Consider the following 10,822-nt stretch of genomic DNA (forward strand, 5'->3'; position numbering starts at 1 on the left):
GATGCTTTAAATATAATTCCACTGCCATATACTCACCTTCTGCCGCCTTCATCGGTTTCCCCACCCGCTCAGTTCCGTGACCTGCCCCGCAACTCTAGAGTATGCTGGAACTATGTGGAGGTCACTTTTCAATACAAGTCTATGAGAGCCTCATTCTGGCTCTCATAGATTTGTATTGAGAGCTTGTGAGGCGAACTTCTGACTTCGAGCTGTCAGAAGCTGCACTCACAAGATGGGATTGGGGAAGACGCCGGAGGGGAGTATATGGCAGGGGGCTTGCACGTAAATCACCACTCCAGCGCTGAAATAAAAAATGCTGGAGTGGTGCTTTAACCCTAGAACGCATACCTGGGGCCTCGCAGGCCCGCCCTGTTAATTGTTTTCTATTTTCTGCAAGATTACTTTAGTTAGAATTTTGAAACTAGGTATTCCTCAGGTATATAGTTGTTTGTCATTTTTGTTTGAGTTATTCCATGTTATTTGCACACGGGCCTAAAAGGCCCCAGGTATGTGAAAATGTAGATTTTTATGGTCATGCTTACTAGGGTTAAAGAACCAAACAATGAACTATACTGTATTTCATTAGAGACTCGACAGCTTGATCACTTTTAAGTCCCTTTCATACATGTTGATAATCTGCAGAATGTTTAAGTAAGTTGTTTTGTTTTTTGGTGGCAGGCAAAGAGCTGAGCTTTTAATATAAGATGATGGTGTATGCACAGAATACTTTAGTTTTATCTGTTTGAATTAGTCATATAATTCTTCTGTGTTTACAGGACAAACATTGCTCTAGAGAAGCTCTCCTTGCTGGATTGAAACAAGAAGAGCAGACCCAAGCCGGAAATCAAAAAACTTCCAATAAGTAAGAACAATAAATGTCTTGCATTCCCAATGCATATTTTTTTTTTTAAATTGGCCATATACTGCCTAAGCACACCTTATATGTCTCCCATGTCCCTGAACCTCTGTTTTTTATAGTTGTTTTTTGTATTGCTTGAAGGGATGGTCCCACAAACAAAGTACTTTTTTTAATTAATAGATCTTGGAATAATAAGTTCTACAATTGGATATATATATAAATGTTTCTGTTATTTGCTGTGTCCGACCATTCAGAGCTACTCCAGGTCATGGTCGTTACATACCACAGCTCCTGGTAAGAGGGGGAAGTCTAAGTCACTGCTACTTTCTCACGTAACTCATTTACCTACTTTCTTTTATGATTAAAGTGAGTATTTCAGCCATGTCTCCAGCAGCACTCTGAGCTCATCATAAATAAAGTCCATGACATAGGAGCTCAATCAGGCGCTGATCTTATGTCACTCACTTGATTTATGATGAGTTTACATGACTGGTGATGTGGCAGAAACACTCACTCCTATGATAAAACAGGAAGGTAAATGTGTTCCCGAACACAAACAAACAGCTATGAGCCCCGGCTGTGTCATCTGCATACTCACTTGTTACTTATGCTTCCTTCCCTGGCCAGAAGCTGTGGTATGTGCTGGTCATGAACTGGAGTAACTCTGTATGGTTGGACAGAGCAAACAACCGTACATAGCAGAGGCACATTTAGAAGATTATCTCTGCACAAGAACATGTTTTGACACATCCAGTTGTTGAACTTATTGCACAGGTCTATAAAAAAAAGTTGTTGTTTTTTTCAGGTGCCAAGGTTTTTTTTGAATGGATTTGGGGTATTTTGAGGGTGCCGAATTAAAAAAATCCCATTACTTTTGCTGAATTGATTCTAGTTTTTGCGATAATTCGTCCATGAAAATCATTCCCCAGATGCGATTTTTGTGATAACAAATGCAGCAGCTTTTGGTCTGTCTTTTGACTCTCTAACAGTGTCTTAGGTAATGCAATATCCCATATAATTATTTTGTATTTCAATTTGTAGGTTTACAATGCTATAAGCGCTACTTTTTCAAGTCAGAATTCTACTGTAATTAATTAGCTATTAATTATTTCAGAAACTAGAGCCAATCTGACAAAAAAGCGAAGTCATATTCTTAATGGGCACCATAAACTTAATATAAAATCATTCAGACATCGTTGCCACCAAAATTGCTGTATACCAGTGATATTATTCCAAGATCTGTTATTTGATATGTACTTTTGCTTGTGTGACAATCCCTTTAAGGCATCAAATAATATACTTTTAAGAGTACAATGAAAGCATTAATCGGTTAAGATCGGTTTTGACTGTTCACACTACTAGATGCTGACTTAGACAAATTTTTAAGGAGTTCATCAGGAATAGGACCACCACTGGACAAACCCTGCTTAAAGGGGTTGTTCAAACTCAGACAATCCCTTCTGAGTCCCTATGTTTCACCCTAGTAAAATAACACCTACACTCACCTTAGGTCCTGGCGCCGTTCCAGTGCTGTCAGCATCGGCTCTCCCAGGGCTTGCATGTGACATTGGTCTCAGGGATTGCGTGCCATAACAATTAGAACTGACTTCAATCTCACCTCCATCAGACAAGTCAGGACATCCAGAGGAAGTGAGAAAGCCGCCATAGCTCTCACATCCTCCGGATGTCAGTTACGTCCAGAGGAGAGGAGAGTGAAGCCAACTGATTGGCTGCAGGGATCTCGGGAAACTGTCTCCTGGAAGGCCAGTGCCAATACCTTTTGGAACAGCACTGGCACTGGAGGAGAGTATAGGTAATATGGTTTTACTGGGGGGAAACCTAGTCTATCAGGTGTTGTCTGATAGTGGGCAACTGCTTTAAGGTCCATTCATGCCTGGTCAGTAATGATATGGCAATTAGTATTGAGGTGTTTATTCTCTATAGCTCCAACCCTATGGACCAAAATTTTGATTTCCTGATGATCCTTGTAATAGTAAATAAGTCAAATATTCTCGTGCCTTTGTACAAGCTGCATTAAGACTCACCAGTACTGCTGTTTTGTCTTTTTAGTAGATGGTCTATGGCACACAAATTCAGTGTAGGATGAATTGTAGCTTCATGTAGACATGTAATAAGTGTTCTTAGATAAGGAACTGACATTTTAACTAGTATTTGTTTTCTCCCCTCCAGGCAAACCCCATCAGGGACATCCAACCCTCGAACGCAAAAAGCGATTGTGAACCATCCAAGTGCTGCCCTCATGGCACTGAGGCGGGGATCAAGGAACCTAGTTTTTAGAGACTTTACAGTATGTTTAATTGTAATCTTAAAGGATGTTTGCCAGATGGGTTCATCTGTATACTTAAAATTGATAGAACTTTACATAGCATTTAGATGTTAGTATTTCAGATGCTGTATTTTCCGTTCTGATTTCAGTATCTTTGCGAGGAAATTGAACTTGCCGGAAATCACACCTGAAAAATATTGTAATTGGATCAGTTAAACTCTTCAGGCCCAAAACATTAATTCTTTCCCAAAAATGTGACACGTTTGTCATATATTTGGAGGTGGTCCTTTCCTTTCATGGAGGTGCACAGTTGTGTTTATAGAGCTGACCTTCAGCTTCAGGGAAATTGAAGATCACCTACAAAGTACAAAAAACAAAGTAATCACATAGCTTCATCGATGGAAAAATAACAGTTCAGAATATGCCAACCACAAATAATTTATTTTTGTAAAACATAAAAGAATAACCCAAATTTGGTTTCTTTGTAACCTTACACGTGCACACAAAAGTTAACTTCATTTTTACCACACACTAATGGTCCATTTAGAAGACCCGATGATAATAAGAATTTTTGTTCTCAATTGGCCAATGCATTTATACTCCACTTAAGGTATCAGATCTGTTATGGAGACCTAAAAATCATCGTTGTCTACAGCACATTGCCCGTTCTAAAAAGGCAGAATGTGTAGGCCCTGATGCCAATACACTTGTATATAGTCAATTGGCCAAAACTGGCTAATCTAGATAAACCATTAGTGCCATTAAAAATATACTTTAAAAAAACAAAATATTAAGATTTTCAGTTTGTTATATGGTGCATTAAACGGTGCCATTATAAAATATCACTCTCCGGCATATGTCGATAGGAAAACCATTTTTATGTCTCTTGAAAAGCTGGGTGACAAAATAAAAACTGGCTGCAGCAGTAAGGGATTAATCAAAAAGCCTAAAGTTTTAACGCTGGCATACAGGGCAAAGTTCCTATGTATCAGATATAGAATCTCCGGGAGTCCATTAACGCCTTCAGTCATAACGCAAAAGCTATTGATGAAGAACATTGTAATATTTTGTGTTGGCCAGAAAAATCGTGTATTAGTTAAATATGATGGCGTCTGCTGTAAATAACGTGGTGAAATGTTTTTTTTTTTTTTTCCTTGTGTAAAGGATGAAAAAGAGGGACCAATCACAAAACACATCCGTTTAACAGCTGCCTTAATATTAAAAAATGTTGCAAAACACTCAGAATGTGGTCGTAGGTAAGTGCAATCCCGAGGATTATTTCATCTAATGTACCCACCGCCCTCCTGTACCTAACATTTTAGGATTTGTAATCCTATAACCGCAATGTGCAGTCTGCTTACAGTGGTTTGGTGTTCTTTCTACATTTGCTGTGTTTTGACAAACATGACAATAGCACGAGAAGCAATATTCATATTGTGTGCTTGTGCATTACAATTTTTAATCTTTACATTGGCTTTTTGTTTCTGCATAGATCATTAAAGAGACATGAAAATCACTTATCGGTTCTAGCCCTTAGTAATATGGAAGCTTCCTCTACACTTGCCAAATGCCTTTATGAACTCAATAATACAACTCATAGTACAGAACAAGAAACGGACTGTGAAATGCTACAGTGAAAGGGGAGCCCGATGTGCAGCTAGGACTGTGGTAATCACATAACATTTCAAGTACTGTTACTGAAGAAAGCACCAAGTCTTAATGGAGATCATAGATGGCGTTGTCTCCTCCCATGTTAGTAGTAAGGACTCATCACACTCAGATCACTAACGGAATCCCTTTGTTCTGTGTAAGAAGACGGAAAGTAACTGCCATTGGGATTTTCAACCAGCGGTCTGCGGGATGTATTTCACACTTGGGTCAGTCCTGAAAGAAACTGGTGCATTCAAAAGTCAGTACCATCCACATTGGAATATACTTGGAAGTGTTGTAAAACCTAAATGAGCAGATGAAATAGAAGCATTAAATATTTTTATCTTTATCCAAAAAGGAGCACATTTTTATATTTACAAAACTGTTTGAGCTGGTTTGAATAAAAAAAGAAAAAAAAAAATTCAGCACACCCGTAACCCCTTGATGTTGGTGGGTGCCACCAATTTCTTGCTATGGATTGTGTGTTTTGTTTAGAAATCAGTAGCTTGGTTTTCTTACTTGAGCCAATATATTTTCACGTATTTATTATCATAAAAAGAAAAAATTACCAGTCTGAATAGATCCTGTAAATATTTGTGAATAGAGCACCATGCCACTGCAGCCACTGGAAGAGACGCATTCTGTGGTGTCCTAGAAGCATTATAACTAGGTTCTCAAGTTTTCTAGACTTTCCTGTCAATTGTAACTAATTGTGATATATTCTACGCAGTGGATGAATGTTCATTAAATCTATGTAAATAATTCAGAAAAGGTACTGATGCTGTAAAGTCAAAACAGTTTTGTGGAACTGTGATATCCCTCCTTCCTCCCCCACCCATACACTTTTTTTTATTTTATTTTTTTTATTTGTATTATACACCTTGTAGAACTCATTTGCTGGCTGAAAGAGTATGGAATAATATATCACATGTCATTTTTGTAGAAGAAAAACTATTTGAAGGTATTTTGGTTTCCCCTCTAACATATATCCACTGTAAACGTTTGTCATGGTGCAGGCTCAGAGCTTGTACAGAATTTTTTGTATTTGTAAATTGGTTTAAATACATGGATTTTTATACAGGTTTTCTCCTGTGTTATATTTGCATTATGTGCAGGTATGATATTTTCTTCACTACTTTTTCTATCTTAATATAGTGTGGAATTTTATTGTATTATTCTTCCATTCTTAATACTGTACCACATTCCTGCTCAGATCCTGCTCACGTCTTTAAATTTGTCTTTCCTTTCCCACCTTCTCACATTGGCGTGAAGTGTATCCATTTATAACTGCCTATTGCCTGTTGTATTAGCATCCAAAAATGTGGAAAAATTCCCAACCACCATTTCTGCTGTGTCCGTAGGATGTGCAGTAAAGATATAGACCTAACAGTTTATGTTATAGAATGGCTTTATTTACTTTGGTGACTGTTTATAGTTTTTAAATAAAAGACTGAACATTTCCTGGCCTCTTATTTTAAGGATATGCATCATGTTGGTGGCAATCAGAGAAACCTCTGAGCAGTCATATATTGTAACTTTATACCAAAGTTTCAACGATGAGTATTTCGTGCGTTTTTGAAGCTGCAGAATTTCTGAACCAATTTGTTAAATACTTAAATTAGCTTACTTGCATTTTCTCATTGTGTTTGAGTGTTTTTATTTGTTTTGTTTTGTTCTTTTTAAATGTGTTTATCTTGTTTTTTTCAGCTGTGTTTTGTCTCCTTTTGGTATGTCATGTTTTAAATAAAACTGCTTTGTTTGTTCCTGTTACTTTCATAAAGCTTTATTCATAAAGTCCCTTGCGGATTACATTTTTACTTTTATCTGCAGACTTTCTTCAGCACATTCATGTCTATGGGGAAATCCGCAAATAAAACTTGTATATTTATCGCAAGAGAGGATAAAAAGTTGCAGATCTCGAAATTGCACTGGAAGTCTGTTTTCGCAGCATAAAATAGAAAAGCACAGTGGTCATGAGATTTTTATATAAATGCCACACACATTGCTGGAATTGTAAAGCGTTGTGTTTCTTGTGCTCCAATATATTCAGTGGAAAAAAGTCACTAAATACTCATCATAGGAACTTAGCCCAAGGGCTCGGACTGTGGGTTTTACCTGTTCATCAGTTCATAATTTAAACATGAAGAAATATCTTGTGTAGAAATACCATAAAGCATACAGTGGCTTGCGAAAGTATTCATCCACTTGGCTTTTTACCTATTTTGTTACATTACAACTTGCGTTTAAATATTTTTGTAATCCAATTTGTGTGATACATCACAACTAAATAGTCTAAGTTGGTGAAGTGAGAAAAATGTAGGCATAAATTAAATTTCTGGGATCAAATAACTAAATATTAGCATGTGCATATGTAATCACCCCTTTTGCGATGAAACCCCTAAAACTATCTGATGCAAGCAATTACCTTCATAAGTCACATGCTTAGTGAAAATATGTCCACCTGTGTGCAATCTTAAGTGTCACATGGTCTGTCAGTATGTACACACCTTTTCTGAAAGGCCACAGAAGCTTCAACACCATTAAGCAAGAGGCACCACTAGCCAAACAGCATCATGAAGTCCAAGGAGATCTCAAAACAAGTCGGTGGCAAAGTTGTTGAAGTACAAGTCAGAGCTGGGTTACAAAAAAATAAAATAAAATACATACAGTACAGACCAAAAGTTTGGACACACCATCTCATTTAAAGATTTTTCTGTATTTTCATGACTATGAAAATTGTACATTCACGCTGAAGGCATCAAAACTATGAATTAACACATGTGGAATTATATAGCTAACAAAAAAGTGTGAAACAACTGAAAATATGTCTTATATTCTAGGTTCTTCAAAGTAGCCACCTTTTGCTTTGATGACTGCTTTGCACACTCTTGGCATTCTCTTGATGAGCTTCAAGAAGTAGTCACCGGAAATGGTTTTCACTTCACAGGTGTGCCCTGTCAGGTTTAATAAGTGGGATTTCTTGCCTTATAAATGGGGTTGGGACCATCAGTTGTGTTGTGCAGAAGTCTGGTGGATACGCCGCTGATAGTCCTACTGAATAGACTGTTAGCTGCTTTTTTTCTTGCCATAATACAAATTCTAACAGTCTATTCAGTAGGACTATCAGCTGTGTATCCACCAGACTTCGGCACAATACAACTGATGGTCCCAACCCCATTTATAAGGCAAGAAATCCCACTTATTAAACCTGACAGGGCACACCTGTGAAGTGAAAACCATTTCCGGTGACTACCTCTTGAAGCTCATCAAGAGAATGCCAAGAGTGTGCAAAGCAGTCATCAAAGCAAAAGGTGGCTACTTTGAAGAACCTAGAATATAAGACATATTTTCAGTTGTTTCACACTTTTTTGTTAAGTATATAATTTCACATGTGTTAATTCATAGTTTTGATGCCTTCAGTGTGAATGTACAATTTTCATAGTCATGAAAATACAGAAAAATCTTTAAATGAGAAGGTGTGTCCAAACTTTTGGTCTGTACTGTACCTATCTCTGATGATTCCCGGAGCACCATCAAATTCATTATCATCTTATCAAATGGAAAGAACATGATACCTGCCAAGAGAGGGCTGCTCACCAAAACGCTCAGCCTGGGTAAGGCGGGCACACATCAGAGAGGTAGCACAGAGGCCAAATGTAACCCTGAAAGAGCTGCAGAGTTCTCACGCAGAGACTGGAGTATCTGTCCATACGACCACAATAAGCCATACACTCCATAGAGGTGGCCTTTATGGAATAGTGGGCAGAAAAAAAATCCTTTACTTACACAAATTGTATGACTCATTTCGAGTTTGCCAAAAGACTTGCAAGACTCCCCAAATGAATGGAGGAAGGTGCTGTATTCAGATGAGACCAAAATAGAACTTTTTGACCACCAAGATAAGCTCTATGTCTAGCGCCAAACTAACAGCTCATCACCTCAAGAACGCCATCCCCACAGAGAAACATGGTGGTGGCAGAATCATGCTATGGGGCTGTTTTTTGGCAGTAGGGACAGGGAAAATGGTCTGACAATATTCAAGTGGTTTAAGGGGAAACGTGTAAACATTTGGAGTGGCCTAGTCAAAGCCCAGACCTTAATCCAATTGAGAATCTGTGGTCAAACTTGAAGATTGCTGTTCACCAGAGGAAACCATCTAACTTGAAGGAGCTGGAGCAGTTTTGTCTTTGTGTTGAGGAATGGGCAAAAATCCCAGTGGCAAGATGTGGGAAGCTCATAGCGACTTATCCAAAGTGACTTGCAGCTATAACTGCCGCAAAAGGAGGCTCTACACGGTACTGCCTTTGGGGAGGGGGGGGTGAATAGTTATGCACACTGAAGTTTTCAGTTATTTTGACCTATTTGTTGTTTGCTTCATAATAAAAAGAAAACCAAATGTTCACAGGTGTAGGCATGTTCTTTACATAAGCTGATGCAAACCCTCAAAAAAACAGTGAAATTCCAGGTTGTGAGGTATCAAAACACAAAAAAATGCTAAGAGGGTGAATACTTTCGCAGGCCACTACATCTGTCACAAATTTTATTTTAGATTGTATTTTTATTACTCTGTAAAAATAGTCTTCAGAGATGATCTATCTCTGAATCTGTAGGGTGTATCCTGTTGTGAACATTTTGTCCAATAGAATACGGAAGGTCATATGAGGCCATCTGAGCTACAATAATGCAATACTTTGTGGTACCAGGAATTCAGCAGAATTCTAAATGTGACATTATTGTACATTTAAAAATCAGTACAAGAGAAGCATGTTATTTTTAGTGCTCAGTCAAAGTATTTCCAAAGATATTCAATATTATTTTAAATTTTGTGGAATTTGCCTGCAATATGCCCTGGTGATGAAGCTCCTCTGTCAAATGGTGCCATTACAGATGTATTGTAACCTGGTTTATGGGAGAAAACTTTACTGCACTAAACTCCACTTATGAGAACTTATCTTCTGGTGAGGTACCAGAATGCATTTTGCTATTCTATCTTGAAGGTTAACATTTCTGGCTTTCTTTTTGTTAATTCTCCACAAGCAGACCAATGTCATCATGGCCAATGGGAGCAACGATTAACAGCAGCTATCAGCTTCTGATGAGTATGAAATGGCCTCAGCTCCTGATCCCTTTTTCATATACCCTACAAGCGACCTGTGTCATTAAGGCATTTGGGATTTTCCTCTACTTCAAAAGTTGTCCGTGGTCCCAGGGTGAGGTAAGATCAGAAAAAAAGCAAAAAAAACCCTCTCCTTCCGGATGGACTGTAAAGGCTGTATCAAGTCAGTTGCCACTGATTGTTTGCATCGATTACATGACTTCCCTTTTGATGTTGCTACCTAGAGACTGATGAAGGACACAGTAGTGAATGCTACTGGAAAGATGTATGTGTGGGGGGATAAGTATAGGAATTTCTCTCTTTGATACTCAACCCTGGACACATTGGCAATAACTTTTAAAGACCGTACCCCTTTTGCCCCTTCCCACCAAGGACAATTTCTGTTTCTTCTTTTTTTCCCTCCCTTTCTTCCAAAAGCCATAACTTTTATATTTTTCCATCCACATAGACGTATGAGGGATTGTTTTTACTTTTGAATGGCACCATTCATTTTATCATGTGATGTATTGGAAAGTGAGAAAAAAAATTTCAAGTGCGCCAAAATTACCAAAAAAGTGCAATTCCATTTTTTTTTGTTTTATTTACCATGTTTAATATACGGTAAAACTGACCTGTCATTAAGATTCTACAGGTCAGTACTGTTATGCAGATGGCAAACATATTCTTTTGTAAGTGGTAAAAAAAAATTAGGAAATTTGTAAAACAAAAAAAAGTCGCTTGTGTCACCGTTTTCTGAGAGCCGTAACATTTTAAATTTTTGCTCATTGGGGCTGTGTGAAGGCTTTTTTATTGATTCCATTTTGGGATAGATATGATGTTAGTTTGCCTGTAATGGCAGTGATCAAAAAGTCATAATTCTGGTGTTTCTAAAAATAAAAATGTTTTCATTACACCATGTACTCATCGGGTT

At 37.8% G+C, this 10,822-nt stretch overlaps 1 protein-coding gene across 4 annotated transcripts in view; it reads left to right on the forward strand.

The window, feature by feature from the left end:
- ARID2 (AT-rich interaction domain 2) overlaps nucleotides 1-6,255 on the forward strand; it is a 111,233-nt gene extending 104,978 nt beyond the window's left edge. For all 4 annotated transcript variants that reach the window (XM_073651839.1, XM_073651841.1, XM_073651840.1 and 1 more), the window contains exons 18-21: nucleotides 777-862; nucleotides 3,050-3,167; nucleotides 4,311-4,402; nucleotides 4,639-6,255. In XM_073651839.1, coding sequence (XP_073507940.1) covers nucleotides 777-862; nucleotides 3,050-3,167; nucleotides 4,311-4,402; nucleotides 4,639-4,783 — 441 coding nt within the window. In that variant the 3' untranslated portion in view covers nucleotides 4,784-6,255. The remainder of the gene's footprint in view (nucleotides 1-776; nucleotides 863-3,049; nucleotides 3,168-4,310; nucleotides 4,403-4,638) is intronic.
- The last annotated feature ends 4,567 nt before the right edge of the window (nucleotides 6,256-10,822 follow it).

This window comes from Phyllobates terribilis, unplaced genomic scaffold (assembly GCF_046119375.1).
Source record: "Phyllobates terribilis strain yellow unplaced genomic scaffold, ASM4611937v1 Scaffold_11__3_contigs__length_659146591, whole genome shotgun sequence".
Taxonomy (NCBI): domain Eukaryota; kingdom Metazoa; phylum Chordata; class Amphibia; order Anura; family Dendrobatidae; genus Phyllobates; species Phyllobates terribilis.